This window comes from Geotrypetes seraphini, chromosome 13, assembly GCF_902459505.1.
Source record: "Geotrypetes seraphini chromosome 13, aGeoSer1.1, whole genome shotgun sequence".
NCBI classification, from domain to species: Eukaryota; Metazoa; Chordata; class Amphibia; order Gymnophiona; family Dermophiidae; genus Geotrypetes; species Geotrypetes seraphini.
In genome coordinates, this window is record NC_047096.1 from 62,634,123 (window position 1) to 62,654,121 (window position 19,999).

The 19,999-nt window shown below is 45.9% G+C and overlaps 1 protein-coding gene across 7 annotated transcripts in view; it reads right to left on the minus strand.

Annotated features, from left to right (window-relative positions):
* Positions 1 to 19,999, minus strand: part of FBXO47 (F-box protein 47) — a 137,234-nt gene that overhangs the window by 1,794 nt on the left and 115,441 nt on the right. For all 7 annotated transcript variants that reach the window (XM_033918340.1, XM_033918341.1, XM_033918335.1 and 4 more), the window contains one exon: positions 14,695 to 14,854. In XM_033918340.1, coding sequence (XP_033774231.1) covers positions 14,695 to 14,854 — 160 coding nt within the window. The remainder of the gene's footprint in view (positions 1 to 14,694; positions 14,855 to 19,999) is intronic.

Genomic DNA, 19,999 nt, shown 5'->3' on the forward strand with positions numbered 1-19,999 from the left:
AGCCAGAACACAAACCAGATAAAACAAACAGGGGATAATATATTGACCTAAATATGTGTTTTGTGCTGAGGACACTGGAAACAGGAGTAGGCCTTCTCTCATGTCACTAGAATTAATATATAAGCTCTGTTGAAGACCAGAGAAGATACACACAGGCTGTAGCTAAGTTTTATGAAGTCCCATTGTTTCAATGTGTGTCCAGTCTCCAGAGACCTACAGAACAGATAAGGTTTGGCTTTTGACCTGGTTGCTATAGAGATGGACTTACTACAGAGATTACATTCCAGGGGAGGGGGTTCCCTCTCTTTTTTTGCAGGGTAAAGTTAGAAATGCTAATTGCCGATCAATGCTAGAGGGGCCCATCGCCGTTTGGAAAAAACATCGGGCCCTCCTGACCATTTCGGGCCCTAGTCATGTGCCTATTGGTTAATCCTGCCCTGCCCAAGGCCCCTATTTACTTTATATACAAAATCACCCAGTGTCCTCTGGCTAGCAGGACCTGTTTTAGTCACAGGCTTAATTAGTAGATCTTTCAGACTTTGCAAAACTTTCCTCAGAGAGAGAGAATACAAAAACAGTCTGGCCTCGGCCTTACTTTCAGCCAACCAAGCTGGTTCTCTTATAAAAGTAAAATGCAGAAATAAGAAAAAAAAAAACCCCAAACACATTTCATTCTGGTGCTTTAGTCTGTGCAGCAGTGCCAGTTTAAACTAGTTCTTTTGAAACCACCATATACTTTGCAGTGAATCTCAGCTCACTTCCATCTGATCAGTCAGAGGAGACTGCAAAAACCTCCTCCATTCCATCATAGCTCAGTTCATTTTCAGAGTATAAAGTATCTCCAAAATCCTCCCAGTCATGGGCTCCTACCTAAGCTTGCAGCGTGCATGGTTCTTGGCAGAGAAGGGCTGACTTCCTCCCTCCCTTCTCTTTGCTGTTTTTCCAGTGTGTAGCTGCCTGCACATGTGAGCCCCACCCTTTTCTCTCCCTGTGCCTAACTGATTAAGCTAGAGTGCAGGTGTGCTCCTGGTTCTGGCTGCTTCTGTGTTCAGGTGCTTGTTAGGCTGACTCAAACCGGCTCTAGGTTTACCAGAAACTGGAGCTGTTTCAGTCCTGGCTTTGGGATTCTTCTGTCCTTGGCCTGTTGGGAGTTGTTACCCTTTCTTTTACTTGCTTTATAGGAAAATATAAACATGTATGAAGAGTTTTTGACTCCTTCTGTCCACTGTTTTGCAAAGTAATTTTCTTCACTGGCAGTGTCCTAGGTGGAACCTTGGATCTATTTAAGGTTGGCCCTTGTGGCAATTCTCTAAAATTGTCATCTGTTCTTCGGCATTGCAAGGGTCCCTGTATAATATATATAAACTCTTTCCAGCCCACAAGGGCTGACAGACATCTAAGACAGAGCTTGGAGAAGCATAAACAGATTGAAAACTGTAAGCAGGCACAGTATATACCGGGTGGGAGTCTAGAATGTTTCACCTATCTACTGGAAAAGAGCTTACCAGGTAAGTACATAATCTCTTTTTCCAGTACAATAGGTGAGACATTCTAGACCAGTGGTCTCAAACTCAAACCCTTTGCAGGGCTACATTTTGGATTTGTAGGTACTTGGAGGGCCTCAGAAAAAAAATAGTTAATGTCTTATTAAAGAAATGACAATTTTGCATGAGGTAAAACTCTTTATAGTTTATAAATCTTTCCTTTTGGCTCTTAATAATAATTTTGTCATTTATAGCTAAAGAGACATATGATCAAGAAACTGTTTTATTTTACTTTTGTGATTATGATAAACATACCAAGGGCCTCAAAATAGTACCTGGCTGGTTGCATGTGGCCCTCAGGCTGCGAGTTTGAGACCACTGTTCTAGACAGTAGGGATGTATAAAAGCAGTCCCCCCCTAACTAGGGTGGGCTTGCTGTGCCGACCTGAAAGACCAAGGAACCAAAGCCGGAGTCCTGTCTTGCCACCACATCCACTCTATAGAACTTGGCAAAGTTGTGAAGAGAAACCATGTTGTCAGCTTGCAAATCTCCACAAGAGAGACAGCTCTAGCTGCGGCCCACACATCTGGCAGAATGCGCCTTGATTGAATCAGGAGACCGAGTCCTTGCAAGCATGTGAGCAAACGAAAAAGCCCTATGGAGCCATCTGGAAATCGTGGCTTTGGAAGCAGGAGCGCCCTGCTGAATGGAATGAGTCAGCACCAACAAATAGTCAAAGAGCTGAAACTCGGTGACCTCTAAGGAACGCAGAAAAATTCTGTGCACATCTATTTTCTTCAACAGGCAGTCCTGTGATCGAAAACCTGTCGGCTGAAAGGCAGGCAAACACATCTGGACTGGCCAGGAAAACCAAAATCATGTCTGGCAAGCAGGAAGGAACCATCTGAAGGAAAACCCCTGCCTCCAAATATGGATGAATGGCCTGCAATACCAGGCCTTCAGCACCAACACCCGACGCACCAATGTAATGGTCTTGAGCGTCAAAGTCCAAGAGGGTAGCATCTCAAATTGGCTCAAAAGATGCCTCAGCAAGGCTAAACAATATCCGGTTAAGGACCTAGAAAGGGAAATGGTGCTTAACCAGTGGCCGGACATGAAGAGCTCCCTCCAAGAGTCTTGTGACATCAGGATGAGATGCCAAGGGAGACTGACGCTTTCAGAATCTGAAACAGGAGAGTCCGGCCACATGGACTCAAAGAGACATCACAATAAGGCCTGTATCCAAACTAGCCTGAAGAAAGGCGAGAATTAGTGACATCGAAGCTGAATAAGAATCCACCTGGACCTGTGCACACAACTGTTGAAAATCTTCCAAGCATGCAGCATAAACCGACACCGCAGACGACTTTGTAGACTTCCGAAGAGTATCAACAACAGGGCAGAATATTCTGCAACTCTCAGGCTGTGCTCTCAAGAGCCAAGTCAGAAGAGCAAAGTGACCCGGATCCTCTATGGATACCGGACCCCGTGTGAGGAAGTCTGGAGAAAGGCTCAGCTGAAGGCTGAAGCCCAGAAGAACTGCGATCCTCTGAAGGACTCGGCTGACTATTAGCCAAGGAGGAAAAACATACAGGAGAAACTCTGGAGACCACGGCTGCACCAGAACTTGAGCTCCTGGGGTCAATCTTCCCCGTTATCGCTTGGAACGCTTCTGGGGACAGAACTCAATCACATGGATCCAGAGGCTGTATGGTGAGGAAGTCTGCTAGAATGTCATCTACTCCCGCCACCTGCATTGCTGATAGCGCTAGAACATGATGCTCTATCCAATGAAAACCGAAGATGGGCTTGCTGAGCCAGAGGAGTACTCTGGGTTCCTCCCTGGTGAGCGACAGAAGCTACTGTTGTTGTACCATTGTAGAAGACCCGAATCTCTTGGTCCACTAGCGTCTCGAAAGAGCTAGTCAAATAGCTCTGAGCTCCAACCAATTGATTGACCACTGTCACCGAAATGGCATTCAACATCCCTGAAGGCTGGCAATGAGCTCCCCAGCCCCGAAGGCTGGCATCTGTCATTACCGCGATCCAGGAAGCAAAGTATAGTGGAACGCCCCACTGGAACGATTGCAGGAGAAGCCACCAAGCTATGCTTGCTCGGCTTCCAGGGGCCAAAGTAGATGGGTCTGCAAGGCGTTCCTTTGCGGAACCCGGTGAGAAAGCAAAGCATGTTGTAGAGGATGCATGCGTGCCCTTGCCCAAGGAATCACATTCAACTTGGCAACCATTGATCCCAGAACCTGAAGATCATCCCATGCTGAAGGAGCTGGCTGCTCTGGAAGGGAAGAAAGCTGAGCACACAGTTCCTGCCAGTGGGCCACTGGCAAAGAAACGCAGCTCGCTGCCGGGTTGAAAGGAACTCCCAGGTATTCGAGCGAGTGAATGGGTGTCAGATGTTACACTTTAGTCTCTTTTTTTTATGTTTTGAATTTTACAATCCAACCTAGGTCTTCCAGTACCTGGAGCCCTCGCTCCAATGAGGGAGCTCTGATCAGCCAGCCTTCTAAATAAGGGTGCACCTGGAGACCCATCTGTTGCAGGTAAGCTGCCACCACCACCATCACCTTAGTGAAGGTCTGGGGTGCTGAAGCCAGTCCAAAGGGCAGGGCTGAGTACTGATAATGCCGATCCAACCTGAACCTGCAAAACTTAGCGGTGGATTGGAAAAATGGGGATGTGCCAGTATGTCTCTGTAAGATCCAGAAAGGAAAGAAACAGTCCTGAAGTTCTTCTTCACCCAGAGAGTGGCAGAAAACTGGAATGCTCTTCCGGAGTCTGTCATAGGGGAACACACCCTCCAGGGATTCAAGACAAAGTTAGACAAGTTCCTGCTGAACAAGGACGTACGCTGGTAGGGCTAGTGTCAGTTAGGGTGCTGGTCTTTGACCAGAGGGCCGCCGTGTGAGCGGACTGCTGGGCATGATGGACCCAGCAGCGGCAATTCTTATGTTATTATGAAGTCACTGCTGCAATGACCGAACACATGGTCTCCATTCAGCAGTTGCATCACCCACATTGGGGAGAAAGGTGCAGTTTGTCACCTGCGCTACCAAAAATCCATCCTGGGCTGAACCAAAGCTGCTGACACTTCCTTGCCATAAAATCCCAGCGTGGCAGACCTCTAGAAAAAGTCAGAGCACCAGAGCACTCTCAGAAGAATGCACATATCAGGGTAAAGGGGAAGGTAGCAAATATACACCACAAAGCCAGGAGGAAGAAGTGGCCGGAGCCAGCTGAGAGGCCAAAAAGACCTGTAAAGATGTAAAAAGAAGGTCTAGCAAAGCCGCCAATTCAAATAGGTGCAGGCTTGTGAGTGCATTTCCAGGCTCTCAAAAGCCCAGAGGGAACCACAGATCCAGCACACAGTCCCTAATCTACCATCCTGGGAAGAACTGCACCTGTAATTAAGGGGTCAGAAAGCAAATCATCTGCACCCAGATCTCCCAGATCAGAGTCAGGCAGCGCAAGCATCGTGGTAGGGTGAGTCTAGTCCAAAGGTGTAACACCATTGAGAGACGCTGTGTAGGCGGATTGGGACTGCGCAGGGGGAAAATATAGTGGTCCATAATCCAGAGTGCCAAAATTTTTAAAAAAATGTTGAAAAGGTGTCCAGTTCCTGGGGCATGGGTCACATTAAGGGGGCAAAACTGAGCTTTTCTGAGGCTGTGCAGAGTCTGCAGCCTGGCAGATGGAATTACCAGCTATGCCGAGCAACAAAAATGATGAAGACCGCCCTGCCGGGCTAGCTGAGCATTTGGTCACCTGCTTCATCAGGGAAGAAGCTAAGCTGAATGCTATGCCCCCCTCCCGGCTGCGGCATGTGACACTTGGCGCAAAAATACTCTAAAAGTGCTAAAATTGCACAATCCTGGCAAGAATCCACAAGAGGAGAGCTCAAGGACTCTATGCTAGCAAGTTTCCAGGCAAAATTTGCAGTTTTGAAGAAGCAGGGAGTTTTAGAAAATTAAAACGCTAAAAATCCAAGATGCCCACCATCATAAAATTTGTGCCAAAATTGTGATATTTTTCACATTTCCCAAATATTAAAAGGGCCATTTTAGGATTTTTCAGGAGGGGGAACAGTCAGAAACACTTAAAATCAATGTTTTCAAACCTCCCCCGATGTCTCTCACAGGCTGTCAACCTATGTACTCACTGTGACCTGAGAGGATCAGTTAGAATTGCTGCAAGCCTACATTCAGGTCTCTCACAGTAGCTGGATGAGAATAATCAATGCCACAATGATAGGAAAGCTGATCTTTGGGCTGCCAGTCAGACTCCAATGTCTGACTACACCTCCACCCTAGTGGACCATAGGATGCACACTGGAATGGACGGAGGTGCAAAGAAGCAGCTGGCACCCTGTGAGATACAGCTGAGCCTCCTAAGTGTATCTAACAGCCTGCACTCAACCCCTGATTAACAGAAGGTGAGACCACCTCAGGGATGGCCCTAAGCTACGGAGAAAACTATGCAGGCTAGACCAACAGGTACCCAAATAGGGATCGGCCTGTTAGCTACAGATCGAAGTCTGTGAGTTCTCAAGCAGGCAGAACTTTAAAATTGCTCCAAGCACTAATTTACCTGAAAAGGAGACAAAATTACATCGAATTAAATCAATAAAATGGGGAGAGCAGAACACACAACTGTATCCATGTGTACAGAAGAAAAAAACTGTTGAGGGCGTTAAACTAATCAGTGAAGTACAGTGGAACCTTGGTTTACGAGCATAATTCGTTCCAGAAGCATGCTCATAAACCAATTTACTCGTATATCAAAGAGAATTTCCCCATAGAAAGTAAGGGAAACTCACTTGATTTGTTCCACCTCTCAACCCTCCCAAGGCCACCGGCGCTACTCCACCCCACCCCACCTCATCCCCAAAAGACCCCCCCCCACCCCCGAGGCCACTGGTGTGCTTCCACATCTCCCCTGCCACGAACCGGCATCACCCCCCCTCGCAAATGCCCGCCCCCGTGCGAACTGGCATCCCCCACCCGCCCAAACTGAAAGCTTACCCCCCAATGTGGCACTGGCACGCAGCACCAACCCACAGGAGGTGCCAGTGCCCGAAGATCATGCCTCTCCTCCGACTGGGCCTTGAGCATCTGTGCATGCTCAAGGCCTTCTAGATCCCGCCTCTCTCCGAGATTCAACTGAGCAAGCACAGTGAACTGTACCAGTACTAAATAATGTTCATGATGAAATAGTGATCTAACTTTTCTCAGAAGAGATGGAAAAATTGGCAAAATAAGTGGCTCCCTGATGCTGAGTTGAAGTACAAGGGAGAACCAAGGTTTTCTGGGCCACCAAGGAGCTATCAGAATCATGGTGGCAGACTCCTGTTTGAGTTTGACAAGCATTTTGAGATTAAGAAGGAAATGCATATAGGAATTTGTTCGTCTAGTCCAGGAGAAAAGTATCTGCCTTCAGGCGATGAGGAGAGTACAGTCTGGAACAGAACTGGGGCAGCTTGTTGTGGGGAGATGCAAAGAGGTCTACCTGAGGGGTTCCCCATTGAGAAAAAAATGGATGGAGAGCTGCTGAGTTCAGCATCCATTCATGAGGTTGAAGAATGCGATTTAGTTTGTCTGCTAATGAATTTTGTTCCCCTTGATTGTAGACAGCCTTCAGGAAGATGTTGTGAAGAATTTAACAATTCCAAATCTTTTGAGCTTCTTGGCAGAGGAGAAGAGATCCTGTTCCTCCTTGCTTGTTCAAGTAGTACATAGCTACTTGATTGTCTGTACGGATGAGAAGGACCTGATTTTGAAGAAGATGCTAAAAAGCCTTGAGGGCATTGAAAATTGCTCTGAGTTCCAAAGATTTATGTGATGACGGTGATCTCTGACAGACCAAAGACCATGAGTGTGGAGACTATCCAGGTGAGCCCCCCAAGCATAGGTTGATGAACCTGTCGTAAGAACCTTCTGATGAGGAGGCATTTAAAACAGCAAACCTCTGGAAAGATTGGAAGAGAGCATCTACCACTGAAGAGACTGTCATAGAGAAGATGTTACTGTAATATGTTGGAAAAGTGGGTCGAGAGCCTGCAACCATTGAGAAGCCAGCGACCACTGAAGGATCTGTAGGTGAAGTCTGGCAAAAGGAGTCATGTGAACTGTAGATGCCATGTGACCTAGAAGAACTATCATGTGCCTCGCTGAGAGTGAGTGAAGGTGAGTCACTTGATGGCAAAGTTGTAGCAAAGTGTCTTGATGCTGTTGAAGAAATGTCCTGAGTTGAATAGTATATAGGAGGGCTCCAATAAACTGAAGTGCCTGAGAAGGCTGCAGTTGAGATTTGGGGAAGTTGATTTCGAATCCTAAATTTTGCAGGAATAATATAATCTGTTGTGTCGCTATGAGAACACCCTGAGATGAAGGATCCTTGATGAGCTAATCGTCTAGACAGGGAAAGACTTGAAAACTGTGAGTCCGCAAGGCTGCTGCCTCCACTACCAGGCACTTGGTGAAAACTCTGGAAGAGGATTTGAGACTGAAAGGCAGAACTTTGTATTCATAGTGGTTGCCACCTGAAATCTGAGGAACGTTCGAGAGGCTGAGTGAATGGGAATGTGGGTATAAGCTTCCTTGAGATCCAGAGAGCATAACCAATCATTGCGATCCAGCAGGGGATACAGCGATGCCAGAGACAACATCCAAAATTTTTCTGTGACAAGAAATTTGTTGAGAGCTCTGAGGTCCAATATCGGTCAAAGAACCTCCCGTCTTCTTCGGAACAAGGAAATAGAGGGAATAAAACCCCATGTTCTGCTGGTCCAAAGGAACCTACTCGGTGGCTTTGAGAATGAGCAGAGATTCGACTTCCTAAAGAAGAAGAGAGGACTGTAGAGGGTTGGAAGGAAATTCTCTTGGAGGATGATCAGGAGGAATGTTGAGAAAATGAAGAGAATACCCTTCTCGAATGATATTGAGAACCCAGAGGTTAGAGGTGATTAACTGCAAACGATGATGGTAATGTTGTAGAGTAGATGACCTCCAATGGGGAGAGGAAGAGGTAGAGTTACATTGATTGAAATTATGCACTTGAGTAATTTATCAAAAAGGCTGATTAGATTTGGGAGGAGCAGAGGTCTGAGATTTTTGAGGGCGCTGCTGTGGCCTGGAGGGAGGAAGAGGTTTCACTGTATAACACCTCTGATAGGAAGAACAGGGTTTGAAAGGTCTAGATGTAGATGACTTAGGCTTAGGTTTAAGCAATGAATCCCAAGACTTTTCCTTTTCAAGAGAGCTTTGAGTTGGTTTCTCAATAGTGTCCCCAAAAAGCTCATCGCCCAGACAGGGAATGTTGGCTAACCGATCCTGGAGATTAACATCCATGTCTGCTATCCTGAGTCATGCTAGCCTCCTCATGGCCACAGACATTGCAGAAACTTGAGAGGACAGCTCAAAAGCATCGTAAGCAGATTGCACCAAATGTCTGAGTTCATAAAAACATAAGAATTACCGCTGCTGGGTCAGACCAGTGGTCCATTGTGCCCACCAGTCCGCTCACATGGCGGCCCTTTGTTCAAAGACCAGTGCCCTATTTGAGTCTAGCCTTACCTGCGTACGTTCTGGTTCAGCAGGAACTTGTCTAACCTTGTCTTGAATCCCCATCGGAAGTCTGCCTACTACTATGTTAGGCATCTGTTTCACCAAGTACTTGAGATAACAGGTAAAACAAGTTATAGTTGATGACTGTTGGCTAGCATGGAATTTTGGTAGAGACGTCCCATCGTTCGACCTGCTTGCCCTGGAGGAAATGTGGTATAGACTTTAGAAGGAGCAGGTTTTTTGAGAGTGGATTCAACTACAAGAGATTTATGTGAAAGCTGAGGTTTATTAAAACCAGGAATGGGAATAATTTTGTATTGAGAATCCAGCTTCCTAGGAGCAACCGGAACGAAAATAGGAGACTCCCAATTCTTACGGAGAGTTTCTTTCAGGATTCCATGTAAAGGAAGTTTAAGAAGCTGCTTAAGAGGATGTTTGTAGTTCATAGTCTCTACAAATTCCTCCGAATATTTGGAATTTGCTTCCAACTTAACAGCTATGTCTTTACTCATTTGCTTGATAAAGCAAGTAAATGAGACTGGCTTGGAAGGAGATGGCTACCTGTGAGAAGTGGTACGAAGAGAATGCTCTGCAGGAGAATCATAAGCTTTTGTAGTAGAAGGGGAGACATCATGAGTGGACTCAAGACGGAGATCTGAATCCACAGGAATTGAAGGAGAGTGGTATTGGTGCTTGGCTCAGTACCGATCTAATGCAGTAGGTCATGTAGATTGCCTGTGCTTGTCTGATCGCTTGGGAGAGATATGCCTTGACTTGGAAGAATGCTTGCCAGATTTACCAGAATGCAGTTGTGGAGAGAAATGATGTGAATGACTGGAGAGGTGTCCAGAGGAATGGTGCTTCTTATGTGAACACCTCAGAGAACGGTGTTTTGAAGAACGATGCCTGGATGCATGACTCGATGATGATTGGTGCCAAGTAGAGAATGACACGGGGAAAAAATCTGTCCCCGTCACCGCCCCGTCCCCGGCCCACCGTCCCCTTCACCGCCCCTTCACCGCCATTCCCTTCACCACCATCCCCTTCACCGCCCTGTCACCGTCACTGCCATCCCATTCACCGCCCCGTCACCGTTCCCGCAGCATCCATATAAGCCTTAGTACTGCAGTATTTGGCTTATTCCTTCCTTATAAATCAAAGTTCTGGCTGCTGAACTAGAGAAAGAGATGTTCAGCTGGCAGGGCTTTGTTTATAAATTTTTATCAACACAACTAATATACTACTTTATCCTAAAGCAAAAAATAAATAAATAAATAGAAAGGGGTGGCAAACCAAAATTATTTACTTTTTAAATTCAATAAAATTGTTTACTAGAAAGCCTCTCGCATTTTTTTTATTGGAAAGGGGGTAATAGCAGAAGTCAATAAAACCTATTTATTGGCCAAAAGAAAAATTTTGTTCAGAAAATTATGGATTGTTATACCAAGCTTTTCTACACATTAAAAACTAGAAACAAACTCGAAATTGAGGAATGACTGAAATATTATTGTATGTGCATTCATATACATATCCCGCAAAAGGGAAAACCAATAACCCGCCACCCCCCAAAAAATGAATCAACTCACACAGTGCCTTTGCAAACTATATAACATAACCAATCAATTCTCTACGTATGAGGGTCTTAGAATAGACCACTAGACAGAGGAGGAAAGGGAGGGGACAGGGAGCACACAGAGCGCGCACATACCCAGCCTCCCTGCTCCTGGATCCAGGGCTGCAGGCGCGCGTTCAGGTACTCCGTCATCCAGCCCACTATGGACTCCACGAGTGGCGCCATCTCGCGGTTGACACTCTCTGCGCACAGAACGCCGCTGAACTCCAGGAAGGCCATGATGCGGCCCCAGTTCACGCCATCTCGGAACAGTTCGTCGGCCACAGCGGAGAATCAGGCCCGCGCAGTGCAGAGCGTGACGTGCAACTGCTTGGACATGTGCGCGAAATCACGCTGGTAGCAGCGCGAGAACTCGTCGCCCGCCTGGCGCAGGGTGCGGTGCAGTAGCAGCAGCTGAGAGGAGGCGGTGGCGAAAAAGAAAGCCGGCAAACTTGGCATATAAGGTGAGGTGGAGGGAGGGAGCTGGCTAAATGCTGCGATCAGGCGGGTGGGGGCTGCTGGACCGCGCGATCCTTGATTGCTTCACTGCGGAGACAAGAACATTCACCGCTCCACGGGGTGGTGAATGGCCTTGTCCCCGTACCAGCAGCGACTACTATTTTTCTTTCCCCGTTTCGGCTAGCCGCGGGTAACAACCACCGTGTCATTCTCTAGTGCCAAGTATGACGTGGTACCGATGAAGCAGTGGTGGTACCTGCATCTCGCATGGTGCGACGCTCAGGCTGGGCCAGTACCGAAGGAGGTAACTAGTTGGAACATATCCCCAAACTCCAATTGAAAGAGAGCATCGAGCTTCTCCTTGAAAGCTTGCACCGATATCTGTGGCTTAGGTGCCGGTATCAACGGTGCTGAAACTCGCTCCGGAGAGGATGACATGGATGAAGATGCACCCCTCAAAGTTGAAGCGAGTTGCATCAATGGTCTGTTTGGCCGCTACGACTAGACTCGATGCTTTATTAGCTGGAGACACCATCTGGGAAGCTGGTGACTTCATAGCTGGCTTACCTGACGTAGCTATAGCCTGTGACACTGGCATGGAAGCCTTAGACGATGGTGATGCCTTTGACGTCGATGGCTTGGACAGTGTTAGTGGTATCTTTGATCCCTCCACAGTACCGAAAAGTAATCTTGGGTTTGATGGCAGCCTTGTTAGCGGTAGTCCAGTGAGTGCACGCTCACATGAGTCTCCTTCAGTATGCACTAGTGCTGCCCGATTCAGGGAAAAATGTTTTGATTCAAGTCTTATGCCCTTTGCCAAAACTGAACACAATACTCCAAGTGGGGCCTCACCAACGACCTTCTTTTTTCTACTAATTATGCCTCTCTCTATACAGCCTTCTGGCAACAGCCACCGGCTTGTCACACTGTTTCTTTGTCTTTACATGATGGTGTTTATTTTCTAGTGAATTAAGAGTTCTTTGTGAGTTCAAAAAATAAGGTTTCCTTATTATCCCTCCAGACCAGTCTGGACTGTAGGGTATATGCTTTCCTGTCAGCAGATGGAAACTGAGAACTACTGCTTCAGTACCTTCTAAAGGGTCTTGTGTAGTCCACAGTCAGTCAGTATTTCTTAGTCTCCAGAGATGGTAATGAGTTCCTTTATAGGAGAACTACTGCTTCAGTGCCTTCTAAAGGGTCTAAAGCAGCGGTCTCAAACATGCGGCCCGCGGGCCACATGTGTTTCTCCAGGTTTTATTTGCGGCCCGCGGTCTGGACTGGATCATTCTCTTCCTTTTGGAGCAGCAGCGTGTCTGGCAGGCTCGTTCCGTTCAAAGCCGCGGGTTGGCGGCTCCTTGCGCTATCCACTCCTGCATCGGAAGCCTCTCTGACATCACAACATCAGAGAGGCTTCAGACGCAGGCGCAGATCTCGCAAGGAGCCGCCACCCGCGGCTTTGAACGGAACAAGCCGGCCAGACACGCTGCTGCTCCAGTGGCGTACCAAGGGGGGGGGGGCAGTCCGCACAGCTGGCCACCCTCCACTGTTCTCCCTAGAGTGAGGCTCGTCTAGAGCAGTGGTGCCCAACCTGCTTCCCTTCCCTTCTCACCGCTGCCATCGGGGAACAGGCTGGCACCGTGCTCTTTGATCTCCCTGCTTCTCTCGCCGCCCGACGTAGGAGGGCCGCAGAAAAAATAGTTAATGTCTTATTAAAGAAATGACAATTATGCATAAGGTAAAACTCTTTATAGTTTATATATCTTTCCTTTTAACTGTTAAAGGAAAGTTTTATAAACTATAAAGAGTTTAACCTCATGCAAAATTGTCATTTCTTTAATAAGACATTAACTATTTTTTCTGCGGCCCTCCAAGTACCTACAAATCCAAAATGTGGCCCCGCAAAGAGTTTGAGTTTGAGACCACTGGTCTAAAGGGTCTTGTGTAGTCCATAGTCAGTCTGTATTTCTTAGTCTCCAGAGATGGTAGTGAGTTCCTCTATAGCTTGGATTTGATCTGGTAGAAGTGAGGAGGCCCTGAGGAGCTGATTCTTTTGGCTATTTTGTGGGTACACCATACTTGGCACCCCAAATAAAAAAGAAGAGAAAATGAAGAGGTTCTCTGAGGATAAGAAAGACATTACTTACCGCAATTGGGTGACATCATCCAATGAAGCATGGCACAGACACTTCCCAGCATTCTGACTTTACTAGAAGCCTTTGGCAGTCCTGTACCAGAAGCCTTTGGCAGTTCTGTACCAGAAGCTCTGGAACACCAGCATCACCAGTAACGGAGAAGTGTCTGCGCTAAGCAGGCTGCTTCCCTTCCATGGAGTCAGTGTCAATGCAACAATCTCCTCAGAGCCAGGATCAGATCTCCAATTTGGCTCCATCATTGCAGGCTGTCCCTGCATTGACATCAACCTGCCTTTACTTGCCCCTGAAGAGCTGCTCCAAACTCTATTATAGAAGACCTGAATCATATCTTGGTTTGGCACAATGCTCTGGCATTATGGGTGTTGATGCCAACCATGATACCACCCCAGTCAATCCTGGAGGCCTATATCTTGCCCATTTGTCAGTGCTAGTGCTCTACTAATTGCCATGTCTGTGTCAGAAGAAGCTGTGCGCTTCTCTAGCCTATTGTGGGAGAATGTTCCTCCAGAGTCCAGGAGGTGACCCGTCCCTTAGCACTCTCGCCCAGAGTCTGGGCATGAGTCCAGTTTCCTGAGGTGGGCACAGATTCAGCCTTCTTATGGAAAGTATTTTGCTGAGTATGATATGGACTGCTCTGGGTATCTGAAGAAGAACCAAAGGTCCTCTTGAAGGAGGGAGCCCTCAGACCACTCCCTACCTCAAGAAAGGAGAAAATCTCCCTCAGAGGAGCATTACTTTGTCTCTTTTAAGAGGAAGGGGTGGAGTTAGCATTTGGCCGGTTAAGTGACAATACTCAGCATTTAATTGGCCATGGTAATTGTATAAATAGGACTGCATAAAAGTCAGTAAGTAAGTCCTGTCTTTATGCCATGCCCCATAGCTGGTTAAATGCTGAATATCGCATGTAACTGGCTATGCTTTAGCTGGCTCCACAATCCCAGAAATTCAATGCTAAAGCCCCTTAGATTGTAAGCCCACTAGGGAAGGGAAATACCTATTATACCTAAATGTAACTCATCTTGAGCTACCAGGGAAAATGTATGAGCTAAATATAAAATAAAAATTGTGACAGTGCTGAAACAAAACATTTCTTAACTGTGTCTGAATTTATAACTCCCATTGAGCTAGGATTTTAGAAAAATAAGTAATGAAATCTAAAATCCAAAGACTTATTATTGTATGCATAAAATAGAGGGAAGCTTTCTTGTTTTAATTGCAGTATCTACCAATCTGTCAGTTTTTCAGTGCTGTTCTTCCCCTTGCTGATTTTGCAGCTCTTGTTCTTTTTTTATGGCTCATATTCTTATATCCGAAATGCTTATCAATTAAGTTGTGGCCATTTTCCTAGATGTAACAGTCTCTTTACTGAAGGTCACTAACTGATCATTTGTCTAAACTGTGTACTCACCTGACATCACTGACTGCAGCATATCCATGATCACGCGAGCGAAGGCATTCTCCACATTCTGCAGAAAGCTATTCCTTTCCACAGCACTGCTGAAGACTTTGCAGACTTTCTGCATCATTTGTACTGCCCAGTCCATGCAATACAGGTCTTTCTCACAGACCTATTACATATAGTACAGACAAATAAGAGCATTGGAAACAAGTACAAGAAGGCTCAGGAAGATGTGAGGTAGTAAGAAATAACAGTGATTAGAGGTAGGCATTTAATGCATGATTAATGTATTAAAATTTTGAGATACATTAAAAATTTAATGCATTAATCACTGCATCACCTATCTCTCTTCCCCACTCCCTATCAATCCAGCATGGCTCCATCTCTATCACCTACCAGCACCATCCTGTATGGTTGCATCTGTTTCCCTTTCCTTCCCATCCCTCCTTGTTCACTCACATGGCTGGCACTGTTCCCTCTAAGCCAGTGGTCTCAAACTCAAACCCTTTGCAGGGCCACATTTTGGATTTGTAGGTACTTGGAGGGCCTCAGAAAAAATAGTTAATGTCTTATTAAAGAAATGAAAATTTTGCATGAGGTAAAACTCTTTATAGTTTATAAATTTTTCATTTTGGCTAAATCTTAATAATAATATTGTAATTTATAACTAAAGAGACATATGATCAAGAAACTGTTTTATTTTACTTTGTGATTATGATAAACATACCGAGGGCCTCAAAATAGTACCTGGCGGGCCACATGTGGCCCCCAGGCTGCGAGTTTGAGACCACTGCTCTAAGCTGAGTGGGAGTTCTCTGCCTCCAGCCCTGCCATTGGGTGGTACTGTTTCTCTATCACATTTTCAATAGTGAAAGAGAGGAAAGCTCTGCTGGATTTCAGGAAACCTGTCCCTAGCAATTGAAAACACAATATTGAAACTTACTGGAAGGCCAATGTTCAAATTATTGGCCCATCGCCAATCTTCCTTTTGTGTCCAAAATCTCAGAAAAATTAGTAGACTTCATCTTTTCTCGAAAAAACCAACACTTTCCACCCCAATCAAACTGGCTTTCACCAATACAGTAGCCCCTCCAAATCTGCAGTTACAGTACCTACGGATTCGGTTATTCGCAATTTTTTTTTTTTAAGAAATGCTGCTTCCTGGACCTTCCCCAGACTTTACCTGGTGGTCTAGCGGTGACACGGGGCAGGATCAATTGTCCTACCCCATGTAGAGCCATTATCCACAGCACATGTTTCATTTTTACTTATCCTTTTAATGCAGTGTCTCTAGCATGCCCCGATGGGACCCGTTTTGCCCAAAAGGGCTTTTTCAAGGGTTCATAAAGGAGCTCTTTTTTCAGCGTCCTTCCTCATTTGCAGATTAACTCTAGCCTCAAATGAGGAAGGATGCTGAAAAAGAGCTCCTTTATGAACCCTTGAAAAAGCCCTTTTGGGCGAAATGGGTCCTGTCGGGGCATGCTACAGACACTGCATTAAAAGGTTAAGTAAAAATGAAACATGTGCTGTTGTTTACTCTTTATTCTTGAATAATAACAGAAAGAAACACAGCAGTAAGCAAACAAGCTACATTTAAAAAGGAGGCAATTAGATGAGCCAAAGCTGGACATTCACACATATTTTGTGCATTGATATAAATGGCTTTTGAAGGCCCTCTTGCCATCCTGTAATTGAACCTGAAGCAGTGAGGTGTGTGGTTGCTGTGGTTGTTTCCAGTTTGCCTCACTCTTTCATCTTCTACATTCTTTTAGTGTTGGCCAGTGAGGAAACCCCCCAGTCCTGATTAAACCCCCTCTTCGCCTGACCCTTTATCTTAAGCAAATGTAGTAAAAAGGGATTAGTAAGCTCAGAAAGTCCCTAGCGCTCTGGCAAACATGACCACAACCAAGAGCTAAGTCGACCTACACCCAAGAGACTTTGTTCTATTTGTACCCTCCATTAGAGTCTCCCAGCTCCCATTCCAACAGCATGCGAAGTTGAGCCGCCTAAAAGTACCACCTCAAATTGGGAACCCCAAGCCCACCCTGTTCTCTCGCCGTCCACATGACCTTCTGTGAAATCCAGGGTGGTTTGGTCTGCCAAATAAACCGTTTAAAATCAGCCTTTAGCCATGTAAAAGTGCACAGGCAAAGTTTGAAAAAGAAACAAAAGTCTGGGCAGCATATTCATTTTGAGAATCGCAATCTGCCCCCATCAAAGTCCATGCCAACGCTGTAAGTCAGCTCTAATCTGCCTAAGCACTGGTACATAATTGACAGCATACAACTGAGTTAAATCCCTAGGAAGGTGAATACCCAAGTAGTGTAACCCCTGCAATGCCCATTTGAAAGAAAACTGCTCCTTAAGGAGGCGCACTCCATGATCGTCCAGGGTGAGATTCAATAATTCCATCTTGTCCAAATTAATTTTAAAGCCCGATAAATGCTCATAGACCTCAAAGATAGACAAAAGCATTGGTATAGAGTATTCTGGTTCCCTAATATACAACAGAATATCGTCTGCAAATAAAGCAATACGATGATCTACCCCTCCCAGCTGAATACCCTTCAAACGCAAATGTGTCCTAATTACCACCGCCAAAGGCTTGATATACAGCGTGAACAACAGCGGCGAGAGGGAGCACCCTTGCCTAGTCCCCCGGGCAATGGGAAAAAGGCTGTATAACTCTGATTAATGCGAAGACACACTTTAGGCGCAGCATAAAATGCTCTAACCCAATTACAAAACGGACCACCCAATCCCATTTTTCCCATGACAGCTCACAAAAAATCCCACGACACCCGGTTGAAAGCTTTCTCCGTGTCTGCCGCCATCAATACTGCTTTTTCCCTCTCTATATTAACCCCCCAAAGTAAATGTAAAGTGTGCCTGATGTTATCCCCAACCTGCCTGAGCTGTATAAAGCCCGACTGATCCTAATGGATCAAACCAGGAAGTATCTTATCCAACCTCAATGCCAAGACCTTAGCAATAAGTTTAGCATCCACATTCAATAAGGAAATAGGCCTAAACGACCCACAATTCAGAGGATCTCTTCCAGGCTTTAAAAGAAGGGAAATTCCCACCTCTCCCATAGTGCTCAGCAGGAAGTGACCTTCCTGTATGCCATTAGCTACTCGAACCAGTAAGGGTCCCAACAAATCACCAAATTTTTTGTAAAATTTAAAGGTGTACCCATTTAAACCCAGGGATTTGCTATTCCGTCCCAATTTAATGGCCTCCTGCATTTCATAGAGAGATATAGAGTCATGTAGAGATTTCCTAGTCGGCGGAGATAACTCAGGCAGTGGTTAGTCAATAAGCTATCGTGCAATTTCCCCTTGATCCCCCCTTTCCTGCGCTATATAAGGTCCGGTAAAAGGCCAAAAAGGTATTGCCAATGGCACCATCAGTAAATAGGCACTCCCCCTTCTCATCCCGCACCCTAGTTATAGTTGCTTTTGCCTGCTTAATGCGAATATACCATGTCAAACTGGCGCTAGCTTTATTACTATGTTCAAAAACAGTCAGTTTAAGTTGTTCCCTCCTATAGTCAACTGCCGCCGATTGAATCCGGGCCAACTCCCTTCTAAGTTTCTGTAATTGCACCCAAACTTGGGAGTCCAACGTTCGTTTATGTTCCAATTCAAAGAAATCAACAGTTCCCTCAAAAGACCGTTTCTTCCTTTGTTTCTTAAACCGTGCTCCCCATTTAATCAACACCCCTCTCACCACAGATTTCAAAGCATCCCACAAAATGCTATCCGAGACCTCCCCATTGTCATTAATATCCAAGTAGTCATCAATAGTCGAACGAACCTCCCGCTCCACCTCCAGAGCCGTCAGTAAGGATTCATTAAGTCTCCAATATCTGATCCCTCCCCCCTCTATTGACCCCACACACTGGATAGTCACTGGAGCATGATCTGAGATCTGAATACCCCCTATGTCTGCATCTTTCAAAATACCCCATTGATTTCTATGAATCCATACTCCATCTAAGCGAGTGTAGGTGTGTTGAGCATGAGAATAAAAGGTGTAATTCCGTTGTACCCCATGTGTATAAGATGTCAGCAGTTAATCAGTCCCAATGACCTCATAAATGCCTGAAAAGCCTTAGTGGGTGACTTCTGAGCTCCTCGACCCCCCCTTAGAATGATCCAAATGAATATCCGGAAGGACATTAAAATCACCTCTCAAATACACTTCCCCCTCACAAAACCCAAAAGCTCCCCTTGTAACTGAGTGTAAAAAGCAGACTGGTCAGTATTAGGCCCATAAATATTAACAATGGTTACCAGTTGGTCCCGTAAGCTACTCCTCAGAGCCAGACATCTCCCTATGTCATCCTTATAAATTTGGTCAAGGACAAAACCTAAATTATTCCGAGCCAAAATAGCAATCCCCACTTTTTTGCCTTGGAAGTCACCTCCTGATGTGTCCAAATTTGGTCAAATTAAGCAGAGCGAAGCAAGGGTGCATCACGAGGTCTCAAGTGAGTCTCTTGTAATAGACATATATCCCACTGTAATCTCCGCAATTCCCGAAAAACCACACTTCTCTTCCCTGGGCTGTTAAGTCCATTTACATTCCATGTACCCACCTGAAGCATATTTTCTGCCACCTGTCGTCCTGATCACTGCCCATTCAGTATACCCCCTCCCCCCCCTAGATTCTGATCCGGTACCATCTGGATCAGCCAATGAATGGAAATGAAGTCAACCCCAGCAGGCTTGTACCCCCCCCATACTTCCCCTGCCCCATGGAAAATAGATAACCATCATTAGAATGATATCCAATACCAATAACCCCACCCCCACTGCATCTGCCCCCACTATCCAACCCCCAGAAACCTCAACCTTCCGCACAAGCCTAGACAACCAGCCCCCAACCTCACTCTCTCAAACAGACCAGAACAACCACATCAGCTCCCTTAACCTCTCCCCTACCATACATACTGTCCCCTGCCCACCCTCCCTTACAACATCACCATAAACCCCCCAACAACCAAAAAAGAGGGTAGCATGCAAACAGCAGATATCCATCTGTAAACTTAGCAGCCAAATGTTCCCTCAAGTCATGACTCCTCAGGATACAGTCTTATTAGCTTTCTTTGCACCCCTAGTAACCAGGTGCCAGGGTTATGCCTCCACAAAATCCTTGGATGTAGATGCTTTCGGCGTCTGAGAAGGGAATCCCCTGCAGCCAAGATCTTTAAGGGCCAGTCACCCATCCTCCACTGTCTCTACCTTCCAAGACTTTCCATTCACCGTCATTCATAACCTGAAAGGAAACAGCCATCTATATCGGTGAC